Raw genomic sequence first — 23,719 nt, 5'->3', positions numbered from 1 at the left:
TGATGAATGATTTATTTGAAACACTAAATATGAGCTGCAGGGACTTTCTTGCACTCTGCTCATATGAGTTTTGGGGCTCTGCAACCTGAAAACAATGTTCTAAAAACCGACTAAAATGCAATATGAATCCATGAAAGTAATGAGCCATGACACTCTCTCCACTGAAAATCATCTTTTATTCAAAGCTTAAAAAAGTTTAACCTGTGCTTGCAGACAAACTTAAAATGGTCAACTACAATGCAGATTAAAAACAGCCAAGTAGAAAAGTCCTATAGACCAAAGAATGTATGTTCCTATTAGGTAGTTGTCCTTCACAAGTCATCTTGGCTGCAAGGCAGGGTCAGAAGAAAAGCCACCCAATCCCAAGACATGATGATGAAACCGTGACAAATCAACTCATTCTTTCACTCCAGAATCTGCAAGTCGCTATGCCACGGGATTTCAGCTTCTCTTTGAGTTTGGGAACCAGAGAATCTCACGACTCAATGGTGTTCATTTCTCTAATCCAATCCCTCTATAAAACCTCCCTTTGAACGTCTACAGAAAAGCTGAAAGGCAGCACACATCCCTCCCTCCGTTTGCCTGCTCTCTGCCTCTCTGATCCACGCTCGGTGTCCGACGCACAAGCACTCGGATAGAGCGGGGATAGAGCAGATCTAATTAAGTTTGCTGATGGTGAAAGTGATGATTATTCTGCAGGAAGAAGGGAGAGGGAGGAAGAGGGCAAAGAAGATAACGAGAATAACTGTAGGGGGCTGAATGCACCCTATCCTCCTCCTTATGATCGTCATCATCACCACCACACCATCATTAAAGTCATTATTCAAATAATTAAAAAATAAAAATGGATTCAGTTGAACTAAGATAACATCCATTATGACAATCTACATATAGCAGATTGACTACATCTGGTAGAGTCCTGGTATATTAATTAATTAAATCAATTTCCCTTGTGATGACTATTTATCAGGTTCTTTATAAACTTAACTTTCCCCAAATATCTTTTGAAAGTTTAATTTTCTTGACAAATAATGTAAATTAAATCATAATTTATATTTTTTCTTTTACTTTGTCCATTATCAATACATGGATTTTCCATTTTAAATCTATTAGCAGAATGACACACTTTTCTAAAGAAAGGTAAGACTGTAAATGTTAGTCGACTTGTTAATGTTGACATGTTCTTTTTATGCTGATTTCCTACTGTTCCCTCTTTTCTCTCTATCCTTTTATCAATTTGTATTACTGTTTTTTAAAATGAGCCATCTGACTCCAGCACATCAACATCCTATGACCATGCCTCATCCAACCTGCCAGTCCCCTCCCCCCCCTCCCCCTGAACACCTCCTACTCTCACTTCCTCCAGTTACGTCTCAGCCAACCGGGAGGGTACTCGCTGCTGGAATAAATTAAATTGCGGCGGTATGGTACAGGGGGAGGGAAAGAGCACCGCGAATGCCATTCACACATTCCGTGCGCTGGGAGTCCAGGCACTGTCAGCAGCATCAGCAGCTCTGTGCGCCCTGCATGCGCCCCGAGCGCGTCACTCCAATAAAGAGCAGAAATGAGTTAAGAGGACAGCAGCTATGCGGGTGGTCACTTTGGTCTCTGCACCTTTACCGAATTCAAAACACACCGGCGTGTTTAGATAATTAATCTACCTGGAAGGTTTGACCCTGTGCGCTCTTGAAACACCGTGTCTGCTGCGACTCATTCCGTTGGATTGGACCTATAGTACCTACTGCGCATCGTCTGAGGCTCTCCGCTGGAAATATGCCACTGTGAAAAGGACGAGAGGAGCGCGCTCTGAGGAGGTTGGATGTCATTTTCTGTTTCGCTCAAGTTGCGCTGCCCCTAATTGTGCGTCCGTTTGCATTTGTGGCGATAATCCTCCCCAAAGTCCTTTTCCAATGCCGCCCTGTCTATGCGCTGTGCCGAACCCAACTTCACAGTCCTATCAGAGGATTTTGCGGAGACTAATTCCGACCAGTCACGGACCACAATACTTACAGAATAAGGTAAAACAAGCAAGCAAAGCAATGGACTTTGACATATTGAAGCTTTTATAAGATCTAAATTACATTTAAAATACATTCTTTCAGAATATTTCTATTTTTATGATATGATATAGTGCACTCTAGATATTCTAACCTCTAAAAATAGTGCCCCTTTGCCATAATTTCTGACCCATAAATACTGGACAAATGCAGTTCTCCTAGGTCATCTTTATCCCACTCACACCCAAACCAAAATTACAATATTATGGTTCTCTGTGTCTACCCTGCTTCAACTCCTCTCCCTCTCCTTCCTCCTTCCAGCAGGACTCATCCACAGTACAGGGAGAATGAAGAGTCACCGGGGCCGGGGGAAGCAGCATGAGTGGCCCGTGCATCTCCATTAGACTGACGGCCCTCATGTTTCTATGGAAGTGGTTAACACTAAGCCTGCTCCAGAGCTGGGTGTCAGTAGGGGCCTGGGCGGCGGACCCTGCCGGGGCTGGCTTCAGTGGCTCCACTGGGCCCCTGGGCTGGCTCCTGTCGGACAAGGGTCCTTTTCACCACTCGCAGGAGTTTGTTGATTTCACAGAGCGCTACCAGCAAGGATTCACCACCAAGTACAAGATATACAGGTGAGAACTGCTGAACAGCAGGGTCAGAGATGACTCTCTGCATGGTCTGCAAAGCTAAGATGCCCGAGAGGAATGTTGTTTGTCACATCTAAATCCAAAATGAATTAAATGTAGAGATGCTGCATGTAAAGCCTGATATAATGTCAACTCTGATTCTTGTGGCGTTGCTTTGAAAAAAAGAGTCATTTTTGCAAGATCTTTAGAAAAGTATAAGCGAGAGATCACATAATACTTTATACTATAAAAGATGCAGCTTTAGTAGGTGGCAAACTGTGGGATGAAGCATTGAGACGATTACTTAGTGGAGTTTTGCATACAAATGAAAGCTCTGCATGCGTTCTGTATAGATGCAAGCTTCTTTGGGTGCGACTGCCTGCTTCTCCTTTTTGTGGGCAGCAGAGACATATGGTTTGAGTACGATACAAACCGTCAGAATGCTGCATATCAGTGGAAACTCAAAGTGGAGATACCGCAGGAGGGTTTGGGCAAAGCAGCGGGACGTAACAGATATCTGACTGAGCCAGTTGATGTGTGACAGTGGGTAGACAGGATGGTTTCAGAAGTGTGTGGTGGGTGTGTACTTAGAAGCAGCAGGGTATTGTTTGAAAGCTTGCTACAGGAGGACATTTTTCTTCACTTTTTTGAGACAAGCGAGTGGAATTAAAGGGAAACCTGAATATTTTATGATGCAAACTCCCACGTATGAATTCACATGATATTAGGTGGTTGAGGATTTTGTTATAAATATGGCATGAAATAGTATGCAACATACGTTCCATGCTTTTTCAAAGTAGTATTTTTTTTTAAATAACGCTGGATTCTGAATCTTGCATCTTAAAAGAAAAGATGATGATGTTGTCATTTCACATGTTCCACCAAAGTTCACTAGTCATATAAAGTGACTGATTTGGACTAAGTACACGAGAAAACCATACTGTACCAGCTGTAGACCTCAACTGAACCTAGCAGGCTTTCTTCATTTGTTAATATTCTGTGTGTATGCAAGTGTGGGTGTGTGTTTGTGCAGTTTTTTCCCCCTGAGTTTTTTTTTCAATAAAAAACACCTCTGAAGCATTTAAACTCGACACATTGAACTCAGTCTGGTAGAATTCTTTGAGGCAGTGGTTCATCTGTTTAAGGCAGCATGACCCACACACAGCTTGTAGCCGTAGGGGTAACATCTTCTGTTTGTATGTGTTTCTGTGATGGATATATCATCTTATATACACATGTTTATTTTACAAATTGCCATGGTAAGTGGATTTTTTACGTACTTTCCTTTTTTGACTTCAGGGTGTCGTGTTCCTCTAGAGGTTAAGAAATTACTCTGATCTTGTGAAGCCTTTTCAAAATGCTTTCTTTTTCATCCAGAGTAGCCAAAAATAATGCTGCTTTTCTAATTAAAAGTTGACATACTGTTTTCAGGCAACCACAACAACAATAAGCTTCTCCACAGGATACTGTATGTCTGGCCGTGATCGGGTGTGCATACTTGAGTGTCTGTATTTGTGGCTGTGTGTGTGCCAGGTAAGTGTTTTGATACTCGTTGATGAGAGCAATGCTGTCCACAGCCCTGCAGTGGAGGGGCTGATGCCAGCTGAACAGAGGTTTGACTGACACTGGCATTTAGCAGCTGACAGGGGTGACAATGCCAGGAAAAGATAGGGAATGTAGCGCTGTTGGCTTCCCCACATCCATCACGTCCTCCCCCGCTGCCTCTCTGCTCGCCTCTTCTTTCTGTCTCTCAGGATGTTTCTATACCTCCTTTCTTGTTTTTTTGTCTTGCTATCCAAACCTTTCCATAAAAAAATTCACAGATATTTGCATACACACAGATTCACAGTTTTACATGTACTAAAAGTCACACAGACATTGTCTGACCACTTTCATTTCCAAGGATAGAGCATTAAACATTTTTTAAGCATTCTGTAACCTACAGCATGACTTCTATTGACCTCTATCAGCAAATATCCAGAAATACAAACTTGACAAGTCCATAACCCTCCTTTCCTCTTGAGCTTTGGTGGCCTTTTCAGTTCCTCTGAAGGATAAAAGTTAGCTGACTAATTAGAGCAAAAATCCAATAGAAACTGAATAGAATTTCACTATGTTAAAAAGTGGAAAAATGTTCCTGCATTTTCATTTTGGTTTCCTTGGCTTGAAAACAAGTCTTTTTAGGCTTTAAATATCTTGCACCCGGAGCACTGCCATCCATCGTTGAGCAGTTGAGGATGGCAGTTAGCTGAGAACTGAAGAGATCAGAAGTGCCTTCAAAATGCAATGGGCTGTGCGTTTTTTTTCGTTCCAAACAGACTCATGAATTTTGAAAGCCAGGCAAATTAATCTTTGAGTCATTGCTATTGATCAACAACACTGTTCTGCTTCTTGCAGACACATTACGGTCCTTTATGGGTCAGTAAAAGTCTTCTTATTGCCCCTTGAATCCTCACTGCTGTGTGTTGGAATCCTAAATCCGAGTTCAAACTGAGGAGCAGCCAAAATGTCCCTTGGTTTTCCTCAGTGCGTGTTCTTGGCTAATTTTTGTTCCTTGTAACTATAAAAAAGCACAGACACATGTATGCAAGCACATACGCATACAGAGATAGAAACAGAGGAATAGCAATGAGTAATTACTTTTAATTAACCAACAGGTTAAACAAAGTTTAAATAAAAACATTAAAATCCAGCCTTTGTCTCTGCCTTCATCTCCACGTGCATCTCACATTTTCTCTCTTTTCTCTCCCTCCCCCTCGCAATCTCCCCCTCGCTCTCTCTCCTTCCCTCCCTCCCTTGTCGAATGATCTCAAACCAATTGCTCTCCCTCGCTCATAAATATTCTCCAGAGCTCAGTTGGCCTTTCCCATCAGGGGGCAGGGAAGAGGGAGTTGGGGATGAGGGGGAGGAGCGGAGGAATACATAGAGGGACAAGAGCTTTATCCCCCCCTGCTGGCCGGTCACTGCACCAGAACAGCTTGTAGTCATGTCTTATTATAATAAAAATTGACTATTTAATGGACTATTATTCAGAGTAGAAGTTATAAGCGTTTAATTTTTACACCAACAACCGTTTGTCTTTTGTCTGGCATTAAAAGGCCGGCTTAAAAAGCCTGAGAATTGCAGCTTTCTGTCACACCGGTGTAATGTAAAATGTGATTTTTGAACTGCAAATCCTCCGAGTGAAAAAGGTTTTCTCTTCTCAAGGTCTGATCAAATGCAATAATGGGAGTGATGAATTAATGGATTCAGCAGATTCAAAAGCAGTGAAAAACAGGCATAGTGGCACTTAACAATATTACTTCCGCTGTGATTACAAAAAAATGCACCTGTTATGTCAGGCATAATGGAGGTTTTTAAACACCTATTCATTCTTCCAGTCTCTCTCTTCTCCAAGCCAGTGTCGCAAATCTCATGCCAGCTTTGTTGCTTTAATTTAATAGTGAAAGCTGGTTGCATGTCTGCTTGCAGTATACCTAGGCGTATTTGTTAAAGACGCAAATAAATCAATTAACGGCATTCTCCTACGTACTCCTCTTCTTGTTCACACTGATAGCATGACTTCAAATTGGATATATTTGTGTGCAGCTGCTGCTGTTACGAGCGCATCAGAAGTGGAAATGGTTGTAAAATGAACAAAAGCATGTTTCATTTAATTATTTAGAAGCTTGTGGTGTTGTGAAATTATTTCTGTGAATGTGAGAAGGTCTTGCTCCATAATTTCTCGTGTGTAGTCGAGCCATATCCACAGACAGTAGCATATTAGTCAAAATGTCAGCTCCTCCTTTCGTCTTCTTCATGGGCCATAACTTTTATATCACGCCTCATCTCTCGTGCTTTCTCCTCTCTTTTCTCCTGTCAGCCTAGGGGCTTTTACATTGACTTCATTTGATGTAAGGAGTTGTCTCTTGTAATTATGGAGTGATTAGTGTTTCAATTATATGCAAACATGTTTGTAGAGAGAGCAGAATGCAGAGGCATGACGTTACAATACCTGCACTGTGTATAGCCTATTGTGCTTTATCTGTCTCTGTTTATGATTTTGCCATTGTTTGTTGAATGCTTTGGATGAGACAGCACATTTAAAAGAGATCATATAATGGGGCGGAATAAATGAGTATACAGCTACATGGAGCATATGAAGCAATGAAGAAGAAAAAAAGAATGGATAGCATTAAGGAAGACTAGATACTTTGTGGAAGATAATGGGGATCCAATTTAAGAATTATGAATAAAGAATGATGTCACAATGCACTGCAATGAAACACAATGCTGTAGTAAAACATGCCATAGGCAATACAGTAGGTGTACAGGAAATAATTATTTAACATAGATACTATATAGATATTTTTCACATAAATACTAGGGTAAATACAGGTATAGCCTATGTGATAATTAAGGTCTGTTCTATTCAGTTCAAACAGAGTCAGGGATGTGCTATAACAAGAAAGGAACTGCTACACTGAATGTTATGGAACCTTTTGGAATTAGTGTCATTGATAACACCTTTGTTTATTAGTTTAGTTTATTATTATTACTATTTTATGTCTGCTGTGAAAAATAGACCTTGAGTGGGGTGACTTCATTGATTGATTTTTGTTTATATCTCTGCTGCCTCATATTACTCTGTTAAGCCCCTCCGACCAAATGGCGCACTAAACATGCACATGCATTATGCTGGGAATCAAGGTTGTCAATGACTGTAAATAGCTAGCGAACTAATGTCTGTTCTACTGAGCTAGTTATGTCTGACTCAGAGGTAAGAAAGACAGAACCCAGAAGACCCTTGTTTGTACAGAAACACGTTGATTGGCTAGTTATGTGCTAGCGACCCCTGATTGCTTATATAATATGACTATAATAAGACACATTTCTTGAAAAAGGAACCCTTTTTAGTTTAGTTTAGTTTAGTTTAATATTGTCATGCAATGGTAAAATTTATTTATTTTGTATTATTTCAACCAAAATTATGATGAAACCCCATTGCCTACTGGAACATAAATGCTGGATTTAAAATAATAATTTAAAAAATAATAATAATAAAATTGCCTTACAAATGTTAAATGAGAAACACATTTGTTAGACCTCAATGTATTGAATGTGAACAACACTTTTCACTTATAGTTGAGGCTGTCTTCACCAAATGAAATAACATCACTGGTCACTTGTTCAAATGCTTAAAACCGCCTTTGTTTTGCATTGCCATACACTTAGAGTGTCAATATGAATATTGACTATTGTCTCTCAAATGCAGGGTGGAATGTTGTTATAGCACCAAAATCTCTTCTTAGGAGGTCAGGGTGGACGAATGGGTCAACAAAGTATGTGACTTTTACATGCGAGACTGTGATCTTCCCCTTCAATATTTGTATGTTGTTTTGAACCATCACCATGATTTTCTCTAAATTGAACTAAGTAGTGTTTTGTGGAACCTTGCTAGGCAGATGGGCTCGAGATCACGAAATCAGGAGATCACGCAAGAATTTATCTTGTCAGACATCAAGCTAAACTGAACCACTGTGGGTCAGACCAATCAGTGTCCAATGAGGAACTACTTTCAGCATGGCATTAGCTATGGGCGTGGTTTGACAACAATGATGGCTGCTGAAGGTTAGTGTAGATCCTGTTAGCATCAGTTTTCACATTTTGCTCTTCTCCTGATTGGCATCAGTAAGAGTTTGATTAAGTCATATGGTTCATTGATCTGGTTTTAGTTTGCCTGATCACCTGCCAAGTATTCTTTGATCGTGCCTGCCCTTTTCCAGACAGTATGTAACAAACCATCTGGCTCAGTCTGGTTAATGTTTGTGCCAATGCAAAGCAAACTTTTACAGTAATTATTTTGTAACAGTTTTGGAAGGCACTGACAAACAATGTTATCCTGCAATTGGGGACACCAGATCAATAAAACACTTTGGAAGGCAATGATAAATGACCTATTTAGTTTAGTTTAGGACTTGTTGGGAAGATTGCCATTGTAGTTTGTGTTAAGAGGGAATGGGACATGAATAGTAATCTCTGGGTTCAGTGTAACATACGTTTACACCAAACTAGTGACACAGAATTACTTTGTAAGAGTATATGCAGTGGTATAACAATGTTGTAACACTTTCACCTTTGCTACTAAAAAAGGACAAACAATAGTAGCATGTCTATGATATGTTCCTTATAATGAAACCACAAATATATAGAAGCAATCTAAGGATAGTGAGATATCTAAGTGAAAAAAATGCAAATAAAATAAAAACTCGACTAATTTGCTGTGGTATAATTACAATAAACATTTGGACGATTGGAAACATTGGTTCATTTATTGTTGGTGATATGTTTCTTTAAATCCAGAACACATTCCAGCACTTCCTCTTTGCCTCTCCACTTTCCTGACATACCTAAATCACATTTGACCTTGTACACAATGTAGAATGCAGGTGCAGGTAGAGGGTGTTGATCATTGCTTCAATGGTATTGTTTATAGTCAATACATTAGTCTTTGGAAATCATTATGGTAGAGATCACTTTTGACAGAAAAGACCCAGAGAGAGCAGGCGCATATGCGGCGATACGGTTTTCATCAAACTACAGTTTTCTCTCAAGCTTGAATGCCTGAGCGGCTTGTTCAGTGAGTGGAGTAGATGAGTTGTGGAGGCAAGTCTGTCGTCCTCCCATCAGAGGGTGAATGTATCTCCAGGACAGAAGCCGAGCACCCTCCTCCTCTTGATCACCAGCAGCGATGGCAGTGACGAGGACTTCATCCAGCGCAGAGCTTATGGCTTCTGACAAGTGTGTGATGGGGGTGTTATCAGGGCCAGAGGTCCATGGAAGCATATTTTCTGAAAGAGAGACTCTGCATGAGTGTTTGACTAGTTTTAGTAGGCATCGTTTTGTCCCCTAAGGTTTAACTTATGGTTTGGCAAGATTTGGGTATCAAAATGCGTCTGCAATATTATCTTACATTGTAGATGGGGCCTGAAGCTAAGAAAAACATCTCATCTACTCTTAAATTAAAGAGTGAGAATTTCCCAAATTTAAAACTAGTGTCATAAGTCCTAGAATATCTACTTAGTGCCCCGGAAATAAGAAATCAAAATGTTAAGTGAAGTAGAGCACTGTCAAAACTAAGAGCAAGCAGCACCAATAATATCTCTTCACAGCCAGTGTTTATCATGGGCATGTTTCATGATGTCTTGACAACAAAGTTCTATAAATAAATAAATAAAGAATCAGAAGATTTATTTATTATCACTGTTTTGAGCCACTACAGTTCATTTCTTTAACCCTGAACAGAATTACCAATGATTACACTGCAAAATGTCAGGGGCCCTGGTAGCTCACCTGGTAAGGGGTTAAACAGGCATAAGACCACATAGGCGGACAGAGCATAGGGCCCCTCAAATTACACAAGGGCCCCGCCTCTCCCTCATTTCAAAGCAGGTGTTAGTGTTTACAACTTGTGAGATGGAGCGGAACTATCCTTCTGGTCACGAAAATAGAAAAAAATAACACCATGAGTGTGAATTGCAGAAACAGCAATCAGGTAAACTTGTTTTCTCTTTATCCAAGTTAGATATGAGCAAATAACAGTCATGCTAAGTTCATGTGATAGCTTGCAGTGCATCTCTTTCTAGCCTGTCTGTCTTGTTAACAGCTGGGCAGTGCATCTGTTGGTCTGTCTGTGTCTTGGGTCTTGGGTCTGTCTTGTTTCTTCCTTGCTTGCCAGCTACTTCCAGGGCAGACTTTGTGCCTGACAAAAGGTATGAAATACAACAATTTATTATGTTTGATAGACGTCGACAGGCAATTGTGTTTGTAAACTGCAGCTCAGTAAAGATAATGGCATTGCACGTGAACATGCATTAATATGCAAATGCACAAAATGAAACTCGCATTTTCCAGCAACTGCAACCTCTGTGGGAATCAGTCCGGCCAATATATGGACGTGATGGTACTCCTCATAGGCACACATAATTTTAAACCAAGACAATGATTATCTAGTCTCTCAGTCAAGGTTTAGTTACTCTGGACTAATGCAAGATGGAAAGCAAATAATTGACAGTTGTTAAGCTCCTGCTCACACAGCTCAGAGTGGAGGAAAGACAGACAGCGGAAAGAGGCGACGCCGGCTGCGCTGTGCAAAAGCTTCGCTGTATTCAACATGTTGTTTTTCTTCCATGCTAGTAACCGTTTTTCTTCTTCCTTCGGCAGACTAGAATACTTGTAGGCATACTGTATATGCTGCCCTGTCAAGTCAGAAATAATTGCATCCCCAGTACCCATGGTAATGTAGGAAAACAAGTTCAGTCAAAACATTTTGGCATCAACTTGGTACCAAAGTACCAGTTCTAGTGACATTCCTAGTGAGGACTGGAGCAGAGCCAGAGCTACACAGGTGCACCTACACTGATATTTTATTTTATGTCATCAGCTGTACTTTTGCATCTAGAATGTCTTTGATTACTGTCAATGTTCAGAGCAGAAGCTGTTTTTTTTATTTTTATTTACAGTTTGTCAAATATACCATAGTGCCGCAGGTTCGATTCTGACCTTCAGCCCATGTCATCCCCCACATCTCTCTACCCACTTTCCTGTAAATCTTAAGCTGTTACTATGTAATAAAGGCAATTAAAGGCTAAAAAAATATACATAAAAAGAAACACTGCAGTTTTTTTTCCATAGGAATGATGACCTCAAAAACAGAACTCAGATTGAATGATTGGGCATTGTAAATATGGATGAGCGGTGTGCAAATGCAAGTATGTGGTGATACATTGTATGCAGCTACAGTATGTGATTATAATTTTAAGAAGCCCATGCAGGCATGTCATTGACAGAAAGCGACTGTGTCATGAGGAGCAGGATTTAGTGTAGCTGGTGGCTCTTCTGTCTTCTGTTCCATTTGTTCCATTTGTTTGTGTGTGTATGCGTGTTTGTGAGCTTGTGTGTGTTTGCACAGTGTGTATTAACAGTATTCACATGCCTCATTATATACACAATGTGATTCCAGGCATCCCTTGTTTTGTGTGTGCAGAGAAGTCTTTTTGTCAACAGTGTTATGCCAAATTGCAGTACAAAAGGGATTGGTAGTCTTCTTGTCAGCTAACCCTCCTGCAAATCATGTTCTCTCTCTCTCTCTCTGATTTGCCCTTGCTTTCTGTTGTCAGAGGTGTAGTGATATTCATGGGAGCTACAAATCATTAATGCAATTGCTTTTGTAACAAAACGCACCCTCCTACAACATTTTAGCTCTTTTATTTCTTACTGTGCAGTATTTGCACCACAAATTTTCAGTTTCACAAATTTGGGTTTGAATTGCCTCAGTAGGAAAAATAAGATAAAATGTCAATATTGCATGTTGTTTTTCTTTTCCTCCAAGATAAATATTAATGTTAAAGCTTTGCTAAAAGGCAAAAGGAGATAGCCACTATTTATAAAGGCTGAAAAGCAGTAAAATGGTTTTAGTTGGGAAATAAAAGCAAGTAATCCGTTCAGTCAGAGACACCTATGTCTATAGCAAATACCTATACCGTATACTGATTTGGCGGAAAAGGCTCTGCTCTTTACGGGAGTTCTCAAATAATTTGAGCAACAAGAATGATTCCTCTCAACACTGACACACACAAACAGACATACATCTTAGTAAAGTCAACTAAACCAAAAGCATAATGTGTTGGTGGTGGTGGAGGGAGCATGAGTATATCAGCTGAATAATTAGAGAGAAGTGTCAGGTTATAAAGGCCATGTGTACACCTGTACAGATATGATTGGGTTTTACTAGTTATCTGGTAGCCAGACAGCTGAGGAATGAGCTACTAATGGCAAAGCATCAATGAGGCAGCTGATGCCAATCAGCTAATTCAAGTGTGACTTCAGTGCTCTGTCTTAGCTACTGTAAAAAACAGTAACTTTACACTGCAAAACACAAAAATGTTTTTGATTTACCTATATAATCACCTTTAAACAAAGTTTTAACAAACACCATCTTTTTTTGTTCAATTCCACTAAATGAGACTATAAAAATTACAGCAATTGATTATTTGTCTGAGAAGGAACGACTGCTGTCTCTGCCGAAGGCTGAAGTACCATCTGTTTGGGAGGAAGTCATGGTGGATGATTGAGCATCAATCAATTATCTGACTGGAGAATGTGGTTTGCATCCTGTCTCCTATAGTAAACCCTATCTTTTAAAAAAGAATACTTAGGAAATATGTTGTTAGATAAGAAATATAAGATCGGCACCACTCACACCTGTACACTAATTATATTGATCCAGCCAGCAAACAATAAGCTTAAGTTGGCATAGAGATTGAAAGCAGAGGGAAACATCTTGGATGGCTCTGTCTAAAGGTAAAGAAAAATCCTAACCCAGCACCTCTATGGCTCACTAATTAATGTGATAGATTCTCATGTGTTTAATTATTATCAAAAGTGTAAAAAAGTTGCAATTTTATTGTTGGTTATTTACTGGACGATTTCCTGGCCAGGAGAACAGAGCCTTGGTGCCATCATGAGGTTGCCAGGAACCCAGGGGAGACTCCTGAGTAATTAGTAGTGACTTTAGTCTTTTTTAATTTGACTTCCCTCCTCCTTTAGTCCATCTGTTGAGTATTATTTTGGTGCAGTAAAATTTTGAGTTTATCTATGACACTAAAGCCAGAAAAGAAGAAAAATCTACTTGGCCAGATCCATGTGAGAGTGTCTGTATAAAGTCAGAGAGCTATTCTGTAAGTGAATGAGATGACCAGTGGGGTGGAATCTGCTTCGACCCTCAAATAAGGGCTAGGTTGCTTTCTTTAGCACCACTTTTCAAGTGTCTGTGGCAGTGACCTCAGCCTTATATGGTAATCTACCTTTGATGCTATTAGGTGTTACTCAAGTATTTCAAAAGCATGAAAAAGCAAAATGAGCAGGAAACAGTATGTTGTCTTGTTTATAGGACCCCTCAGCAGGTTTAATAGGATTTTCACAAATTAATGGTCTGATCTTTGTTTGATGTTGGAAAAACTGTTGGTGGCAGTTTCATGAAGCGTTCACAACCAGCAGCTATTAACCACATCATTACACTCTCTTCCTCTGTCTTGATCTCGCTTTCGTTCCATTTGTCTCCACGGAAGTCTTTCCATTTTTTTCTCCCTCCATCTTCCTCCCACTCTAATTCAACTCTCCAACTCTACTCTTGTTAAGACTGGATCATCAGTAGCTCAATTAATTTGATGTGTGCCACTACGAAGGTGCCTTTCAGGAAAATGCTCGCTATGCATCTGGTACGTGGAGAATATCCGTTGTTTTTGAAAAGCCTCTTTGTTTGTAATTCTTAATGTCAAAAATTATTTCTCTGTTGCTAATAGTGCTTGCATATTGAGAAGGATCAATGTCACATCAGATTAAACAGGGAGAAGGAAGAAGAAAACTGCAGAAAATAAAAAATCTGCAACATTGAAAACAACAGAGTGGTTGCGGTTTGCTTGCAAGGTCTTTAAAATAAATGTAATTTGGTTTATCTTACTGAATGAAGCATGAAGGACTTTTCCCCCATTTTGCTCAATTCTCTTTGGGGAGGTCCTTGAAATAACTTTGAGTCTCCATCAACCAAGTGTTTTGCACAGTAGGTTATTTTGGTATCTGGGGTAACCCAGCTACCAAACACAACAACGTGTTCTTGCTCAGGCCTTTTTTAATCATAAGCAAATGTTTGTCTATCGTGGTAATGTAAATGTCAGGCTAGCCTGTGTGGTTTTCTTTCCCTCTTTTTATCTTCACATTAATTTTTTAATCCACCTAGAGATATTACCAAACCATTAACAACAAATACAATACATATATTTTTTTTTATTTAGTTTATTTAGCTTTCTAAAGGTAACCTACACACTGGACCTTTAACCAAAGATTCATTGCTTAACTGTAATCATATGTGGGACTAAAGATGGAAACCCTGATCTCGAGTGTTAAAGCCCTACCAAAACATAACATTCATCGGAAAAAAAACAATGCCAGTGAACATGATCTAATCAGCAATTAGGTTTCCCATTAAAATGTAACTGGCAAAACAAATTAGTTAGACGTATATACATAATATCTCAGAGATTTTTTTTCAAGGCACACTTTATGTAACAGAATTATTTTGTGCAATGAAAGACAAATATATAATATGAATACAGGCTTAATAATGCATGAAGTCAAATATGAAGACCTTTCTGAGTCAATCCATCAAATAAAGGAATTATTTTATTAACCTTGTCCCCTTTATACCACTTTTCAAAATATGCATTAATTACTACATAATAGAAGAAAATATGCCTGTATTCCACAGTTTTTCCATTGTGTACATACTGTGCCGTAAATTCAATTTTAACCTCAGAGTGTCGATATGTAGAGCAATGATCTGGACCTAACTGTTGTAAAGCCATTATACAGTATCTGAGTAAAACAGCGAGGAAATGAGAGATGGAAGAAGACTGTCTTTAGCGGTAATCAGCTCACTGTCGGAAACGGTGTATAAATGCAAATATTCAGAACACCTGCAAAGACAAGTCAAGTTATTTTTACGTTCCCTTTTTCTTCTTTTTCTTTCTTTGTGACATTCAAATGTTCTTATGATGAGTTGAAATGAGAATGCACTGTAGCTCACCACATTACAATTTGCATGATCGAGACACCAGCAACAGAAGAATTGTAGCTGTTAGGCTTATACATGCTAATTGTCTTGCATACATTGAGTGATTTTAACCATAAATTACAGTTTAAGCAACGTGTGCAAAATAAGCCTTAGAGGACAAATTGTACAATTTTGAACTGATACAATTTCATCAGAGACACCAGTAATTTCAGTAAGTGTTATTGTTTTGTGACCTGACTGCACTAGATGGTTTGTTACACAGAACCATCTGGAAACTGTTTGGTGCTTGGATGAACCATCTATCGTTGTCTGTCACAAGAAAAACTTCAACCAATCAGATCAAAGAACTAGAACATAGGCAAACTTTTACTTCTCATCTTCTCGCTGCGCCAGGTCTAGCACTCACCCCCGTGGGTGTCAGACTTCTGCAGCCAGTACTTCCTCAACGGATGCTGATTGGTCATTGGCGAGATGGATTCTTGCGTGATCCTGTGATTTTGTAATCCCACCAGTCCCGCTGCCTCGCAAAGTTAATTATTTTGTGCAGATTCATTTCATTAAACAGAGGTTTGGTTTGTGCATCAAATACATTGCCAGTCACACGTGACTTTGTGTGAACAGTTCATGAATTGGCCACAGAGTTGTTCAGGCTAATAGGAACAAACAACTGAATAAATGTGCAAATCCCTCTGAAAGGATTTTAATTGACCCGGCATTAGTATAACCTAATTTAACATGGTTTTTGCCTAAGTTTGAAAGACATGGCTTGTGTGGTTTCCAGTCATTTAACAGAATTATCAAGCAGTCATAACATAGCTTGTGGGCTTTTTATTAACCAGAGGGTCATGATTTCACCCTGCAGCAGGCCTTTAAATAGATAGTCCCATAGGTATTTTTCACAAAGAATAATGACATTGAGGCTGATCTAAACAATAGTTTATGTGGGCCGGTGCCACTGTAATTGTCCACGCTACAATATCACACATAATACAGTTACTGCATGAAATGTTAATAGAATTCTGCTTAGTGCTTAATAAAGCAAATAAAACAAAATAAAGACAATACAGGCAAAAAATAAACACATGAAAATATTTGCCTTTTTAAGTAATCCAAAAGGTTTTATCTAACAAAAGGCTCCTTTGAGCTAAAAGGCAGTTTTAGATTTGGATTGCTGTTAAATTAATTCCGCTATCACTTTTGGTTTTAAAATACACTGTGTTGTGTATATTTGAAAACATTTTCAAACAATCATTTCCCCGTTAACATGCCTCAGGAGATATCATCAGCAGTAGTAGACACTCACTGAGCTTGCTCAGTCACATACTGTACTGAACTGACACAATCTGCATTGCTATGCTCAGTAGCGTGTTTCAACTGCATCAGCAGGTTATTCGCTGGGTTGATTCCCTGATTTGTTATGTTGGGCACCAAGTGGTGCCCTCAGGCTGCCTGTACGCTGTGATGGATCTGAGACACCTGGGCTGTGATGGACAGGTAGCAGGGTATGACTCCCCTGGTCTGATCACGGCCCCTGTAGCTCTTGCAGCTTTCTTAACCTCCTGGTGCACAGCGCTCTGGCTCGCTCAGAGGGAGGGCTGACAGGTAGATGTGAAGCGAGCCCCCTGCTGCACAGATCTGCGGGTGAAATAAACCTGCCGCCTGTTTGTGTTTGTGTGTGTGTGTGTGACTGTGCGTCTGTGTGTGCGTGTGTCTATGATAGGCTATTCCACTCAACATCCCAGTGAAAACAGTTAAGGGTAAAATAAACCTGCAGTCTTCCATGATACCCAAAATCTTTTTGTGTGTGTATGTGCTTGGTGTGCAGGTGAGGTTGAATTGAGTGTTTGACGGCAGATCTGTATGTGTGTTTGTGTGTTTGTGTGTGTGTGTGTGTGTTGTATTCTCCAGTTTAGCTGTGGCACCATTCATAAATGTCCATCAGCGAGCAGCATAGCAAAGTACTGTGTCGATCACAGTTAAGCTCTCCCTCTTTCTCTCTCTGTTGCTCCCTTCTTCAGCCGGCCCCAGTGGACGGAGAGAAACACTAATGGCCGCTCGTTATAGGCAAACACTGACATGAAACAGGTCTTAATGAGCTGTTTTCTGTTTTGTATTTTTCTCTGGGGGGCATTGTTATTTGTGGGAAATTGATTGGCAGCAGGCCCGCACCCACGGGGTCTCAGCGATATTCTAGGCGATAGCAAAGTTGCTTCAGCAAGGGCAGCTTTGTTGAGATGTTTGCAGCTGCGGGGTGTGTGAATGCGTGTGTCTTTGCATGAGGGAGCGGGTGTGTGTCTATGGGGTGTTAGGGGTTATATATATGTTAGAGAGAGAAAGACACATGACAAACCCCAAAGTTCCCTTCTGCCACTTTGTAAAGAATTTTTCCAACAGGGTTTGTGGAAATTTTTAGGGATTTTACTTCCTAGAAACAATATAAACTGGTATTCCAGGCATGCAGTGTTTGTCTGTAGACTGCTGCAAAACAGTGCAGACGCTACAGTATCTCTTTGTGCAGTTCTGTGCTCTTAAAAGCCAGCTTGAATTCACATTAGACTGTGTCTATCAGCCTGTCACCAGAGCAAAAGGATGCTACTTGGGGTTGGTGATATGATATAATAATAGTGATGTAAATGAACATAGTGATTGACATACTGCACATTTTCTTAAAAATCCATTAAGACTCGACATAGATTAAATGGTCATGGATATTTTATGTATGTAGTCTCAATATTTGCAGATGGGCATGTCTGTTTTGGGTAAACCCAATGAATATAATGAATGAAGGCAAGTTACTTACAGAAAAACAACCTTGTGTAACAACAGATAGCCTTTTTAATCTTCATCGATCATCCACTACAATTATTATTCACCTGCAACTCATTAGAGCTTTTTAGCTTTTTACATGTCTTATGGTTTATAGCTATTGTCATATTGACCAACCCTATCGAATAGAGCAGAGACACTGTCCTAGCCTTATTTTTTAGGTATCTTTTTGGGTCAAATTTGACTGCAGTTGTATAACCAATTCAAGATGATAAAAACCTATAGTGTTGGTTTTAATTATTTGTTCCCTCCAAAATAGCTGTAATCAAGTCAAAACAAAGTTACTTGTTTTTTATCATCAGGGGGTCTCAGGGTTTGTTTGTGTCATAGGTGTTCATTCTTCACCATACTGATTAAGCATCCAGGAAACTACTATGACTTTTAAGAGCCAATAACAGACATTCAATTATATTTTTGAAATAAAAATCATAATTTCTAAAGTGGTTTGGATGTCTTTGTCTTAGTGGCTGGATGGTTCTAATTTTTACTTTTAATATTAGTAACATTCTTATATAATATCTCCCAGCAATGAGGATACATATGGTTATCAGAAGAGGTATGTTTTGTGTTGTAGCCACTCTTTCATCTTATTGTGTTCCTTTTCCCAATAGACAAGTGAACCACCTACTCAACAGTGACTGAAAGGTCTTCAATTTCTCCCCTACTAGGAACCACGCTTTTTACCAGCTGTATTTGAATAGCACTAATCTATGCATCAAGCAGCAGCACTCAGTCTGCACTTGGTAGATAAAGGCAGCTGGCATGCTCCAAGGCCAGGCTGAATATCAAACGACTTTAGATGAAGCCTGTTCCTTCCAAAAGAGGCCCTGAAAGCAGCAAGACTCCAACCATGATTACAGCCCGTCCAGCGCCTCAAAAAGTGACTTGAGATGTGAAAAGATTGCTCTATTATTTAAAATCGGTGGAGAAACACAATGTTTTTCACTATGGCGCAAAGCAATTCTCCGAGCCGGAGGTAGAAACAGCATGAGACCATTCATCATTTAAAGACTGGCACAAAAGATTCACTTAGAGGTCATGCAGACATCATATTTTACGCCTGGCAAGGAACAGATCTGAGTACGAGCCTCCTCGTGAGGGGCAAGCTGTGTCCTGTCCACTTTAAAATCACAACACCGTTCAAAACAACTGTTCAGACCAACTTGGTGAATTCATTCTTTGCATTGTGTCTCTAATGGAAACGTCTCAAAACAGCTCCCAGATCCCTGTCAATCTTTGACAATGATGGAAAGGCTCTCCAAACAGGGACCATATTGTGTGTGACTTCAAATAACATGGCTTCTGTGTCTTTTCTAAAATATGCCTGCATGTTGCATTCATGTGTTGTGTGTCCTTTGCTTCCATTGAACGTGTGTTTGTGTGACATTGCAGGGAGTTTGGCCGCTGGAAGGTGAACAGCTTGGCCCTGGAGAGACAAGAGAACAATGGCTTTTCCATGCCGCTGGACCCCGAGTTCCTCCAGACCATTAGGCAGCTGGGCAGGAGGCCCAGTCTCGGCGCCATCACTGACAACATTATCAGGAAATACGGAACCCACTTCCTGCTCTCTGCTACACTGGGAGGTAAATAAAGTAAATGTGCTGGGTTCTCTTTAATTGTATTAACCTACCTGAACACATGGGAGACAGAAAATGTTAGAAGGTGAAGTTTTGGGTTTCCAGGTGGCCCAGATCCAGGATGAACATGTGGCCCTTTTCCACAACAGCGATCTTCCAGGAACCATTTTATGACCTTAGGAACTTTAGCACGATCAGATCTTTACTACACTGGAGACTTCTGAATGTCTCTTTTCCAATATCCATAGAAACATCACAGTCAATCAGAAGTAAATTACAAAGAACTACTGAAGAATCTGTATCAAACAATTAGTACTTTCTATAATCAATCTAATTATTTCTTCCCATGTGGTGGAAACCTCAAATTAGAAAAGTGCTAAAAGGACTTTTATTTCCTGTTTTGATTTTTGTTCCTGCACCTCCTATTCCTGGAACTATTTGGCTGAAAAGAGCCGATTTATAAATACAACCGCAGTGTCCTAAATTGGGATCTTGCCTTCCCCTCCTTTCTCTGCCCGTCCATCCTTGTTGCTGCGTAGACCATCAGCTGTCAAATGAAGGTGAACTGCCATAAAAGAGTAAAGATCAAAAAGCTTTGTGTACTCATGAAACTAAGCATTGAATAAAATATTGTCTCAGCTGTGACTGTGGGATTGTTTGTGGTTGTTTGAGCTAAATTCTCTGATTCAACATGTAAAGTCTGTGTTCGGAGTTGACTGACAAAAATGTGAGTGGATCCTCTTTTTTCATAACAATAGATGTAAAAGTTAGCTAGTTAGTTAGAGTACTGTAATGTGCAGCAGAGCTCCCATGGCTATCTGCAGCACAATCTCCTTCCAGCTTCTCTGCTGGCTCTTTTCATCTTGTATCTCTTGTGTATAAACTCTCAAAGCCGTGGTGAATACCAGCCGTATTTAAAATAGATTGGAAAGACAGTCCTGTACATTATGTGTTAAAGACAAAAAGGAAGAAGTAAAAAAGCTAAAGCATTGCCTAATATAACCTGCCTTCCATGTTAAGGGAAAAAAAAATTAGTATCTTGAAAGAAGGCCTAATAAAGGTGCTTTTTGCAACAGAATTTAAAAAATGACTCCTGTAACTTCATTTGTATTGGAGTCACATTAAATTATCTCATCAGATTTTTTTTCTCTGATCTTACTAATATAAAGTGAGTTGTTAAAATTTAAATTTAAATTATTTTTTTTCACACTGTGGTGGAGACATTTGTTAACCATCTATTCCCAGTGGTAATGTACTTTATTGTACTGTTAGTTCTAATGTCTCCAAATTAAAACTGCATTCCCCATAAAACCCAATGCTGTTAGAAAGGATTTTTCCATCGATCTCTCACTCTTTCTACTGTTTGTCAATACACTATTCTTTGAAAGCTACGGCTCTATTTGTATTAAAGACTTGCCTCATAAAGCATCTCAATTTGTGGACTGCACTGTAGTTGCAGACTTATCACCACATTTTATACAATGTAGACCACAGTATAAAATTAGCAGAGGGAGTTAGGTTTCTTATTAGCTTTTCACCTTCAGAAGCACTGTTTTTCTGCCTATGTGATTATATAATAGACGTTGGCAGGTGTTCATGGGTTAATATTTACCCCTACACCAGTTAGAACATTATCTGTGTATGTTCACAGGGCCTGAGTCATTAATGAAGTGTGTCTGTGTGTGTGTATTCACAGGGGAAGAGTCATTAATGATCTTTGTGGACAAGCGGAAGTTGAGTCGGACGTCTGAAGTGACTGAATCCAATGGCACAGCTGTGACTCTGGAAGCTCTGCACCAGCTGGCTGCCTCCTACTTTATTGACAGGGAGAGCACTCTGCACAAGCTGCACCACATCCAGATCGCCTCCACTGCCATCAAGGTAAATGCTTGCTGCTCACTGGGCTTTTGTCAAACACAATGACAATAAAAAAATCTGATACTCAGTTCCCAAAGGTTCAAATTGCCCCCATTCTTGCTTTTTTCATGTATGATTACAGCAATTTCATGAAGACATTGCTCAAATTTGATTTTGTTTCAATGAGTAAACGTAATTATTGTATTTTTCAAAACATGGCAAGTGGTCTTGATTAGCTCGCTCACTAAAGAATTAATGAAATCATGGGTTGTATGAAGCATTCGAATGGAAACCCTACAATCAGCAGGTTAAGCTCATTTTAATGAGAAGAGCTGTTATTGCCAGCAAATCAGGGTCTATTTTTTGGTCTCCTAATGAATTCAGTGTATTCCCTTTTAACCACTATATTTTTTCTTGCAGAAATTACAGATATTGAGTTTTTCACTTAACTAACCTACATGATGCCATATTATATATAAAAATAATATAATAACAGAATAATACAGGCTCTTTACCATAAAATATGGGCTCATAATGGTTAACTGTGTGTAACTGGGTTTTGGAGAACAAGATTTTCTTTTAGTTTTTGTGCAGTTCAGAAGCTGGAAAAAGCTTTTGTACAGTAAATACAAAACTTCTTTTTTGGATTTTTAATGGTGCTTTTGCTTCCCTCTGGGCATAAGTGTTGGAACAAATTAAGACACTCTACAGTGGTCAGTACTTGCCAAGTACTTACCACTTACTACCAATTACTGTACGCAGTTTACGACCCATCAATAGGCCCTCAGTGAGCTACTATGGCCTGCTTGAAATGCAGAATACCATTATGCTTCAGATTATTAAAGGATATTTTAAAGGACATAAGGCAACTTAAGTCCTTGGTTGACAAAATTAGAACTTCATTTCCCCTTAACATGGACTGATATGCTTCAGCTATTTTTCTTACCATTTTTAATTATTGAACCCTTCATACTGAATGTACTGCAAAACCTCACCTGATGCTTAAGCCAAAAACCCAGTGGGAGATAATGCCTTTTTATTATTTGATAGCTTTACTTAATATTAGATCTTAAAACTGTTGGGAAAAATGTGTCCTACAGTAGTTCCCAAACTTTTTCTTAAACCAAGAAACTGCTTTTCCTCCTTGTTTCCACTCTTTATGCTAAGCTAAGCTAATTAGCCAACTGCTGGCAGCTTCATATGTATCCTATAGACATGACAAGGGTGTCAAGCTTCCTGTTTAACTCTCAGAAATAAAGCAAACTACTGTAAACTAAATTATAGATTAAATATGTATCATCATTTGTCAGAATGTATTAAATGTATTTATTTCTATTCCAAAGTTAAAGCACATGACATCAGGCACTGATTCTGTTTTTTTTTATTTACCTCTCTTAGTTTATTTGAAGTACTCATATCTTTGTCGGTTATAGGGGATTTTGTTGCAAGATGTCTCTATAGCTTACTTGGCACCACATTTGACAGTGTTTCCCTGCCAAAAAGTCCTCCAAATTAAACAAAAGGAATTATCCGTGCCCTCCATAAATACATATACTTACAAGTGTTTCTGTTCAGTAACAACGGATTGGTATTGTTTTTCATTGCCCTCACTGTTTCTTATCTGACGATATTGTTATGGTCTGGTTGGGTTTAGACACGAAGCTACTACTATTTAGATTTAGGGAAATATCACAATTTGGGTTAAATAAATAATAGATGAAGTTTAGGGGGACCTTCATCATTATGAATATGACAATTGCTTGGTAAAGGTTATCGAATGACTGCTATTGTGGTCGAAAGAAACCAGCGTTGACTGTCAGTCTGACTGTTGAGTGTCAGAAACAGGAAACAAAAAGAGGTCTCTCGCGTTAAAATAGTGTTTTGTTGACCCATTGATCCTCCCTGATTTTCTCCATCTAATTACTGTGTCATAATCCTGTGGTGCTTGGGGGCTTTGTCAGTCAAATGTAAACATTCATTTACAGTCAGTTTGGAGCATCGCTTACCTGTTTGGGGCATTCTGGTGTGGTACAACTAGCTTTGCCTGTCTAAGAAAACTAAATAGTTTACACTGTACAGTCTGATTTAGAGTGGATCTAAAGGGATGCCATTATTAATATTAATAATATATATTAATAATAAATATATTAACTTAGATTCACTTAACAGAGACATAAATGAATTTCTGAAATGAACACACTTGCAATCTGCAACTTAACTGCCAGC

The 23,719-nt window shown here is 39.3% G+C and overlaps 1 protein-coding gene across 1 annotated transcript in view; it reads left to right on the top strand.

Moving 5' to 3' along the window:
- The first annotated feature begins 1,455 nt into the window (after nucleotides 1-1,455).
- The window catches only part of brinp3a.1 (bone morphogenetic protein/retinoic acid inducible neural-specific 3a, tandem duplicate 1), a 45,668-nt gene continuing 23,404 nt past the window's right edge, over nucleotides 1,456-23,719 (top strand). The window contains exons 1-4 of the mRNA XM_035654055.1: nucleotides 1,456-2,018; nucleotides 2,319-2,629; nucleotides 19,452-19,642; nucleotides 21,333-21,517. Coding sequence (XP_035509948.1) covers nucleotides 2,376-2,629; nucleotides 19,452-19,642; nucleotides 21,333-21,517 — 630 coding nt within the window. The 5' untranslated portion in view covers nucleotides 1,456-2,018; nucleotides 2,319-2,375. The remainder of the gene's footprint in view (nucleotides 2,019-2,318; nucleotides 2,630-19,451; nucleotides 19,643-21,332; nucleotides 21,518-23,719) is intronic.

The sequence above is a fragment of the Morone saxatilis genome, unplaced genomic scaffold (genome assembly GCF_004916995.1).
Source record: "Morone saxatilis isolate NCDOM2014 unplaced genomic scaffold, NCSU_SB_2.0 Contig12, whole genome shotgun sequence".
Taxonomy (NCBI): Eukaryota; Metazoa; Chordata; class Actinopteri; family Moronidae; genus Morone; species Morone saxatilis.
Note: the sequence above shows the minus strand (reverse complement) of the source record. Positions and strands in the feature narration are given on the sequence as shown.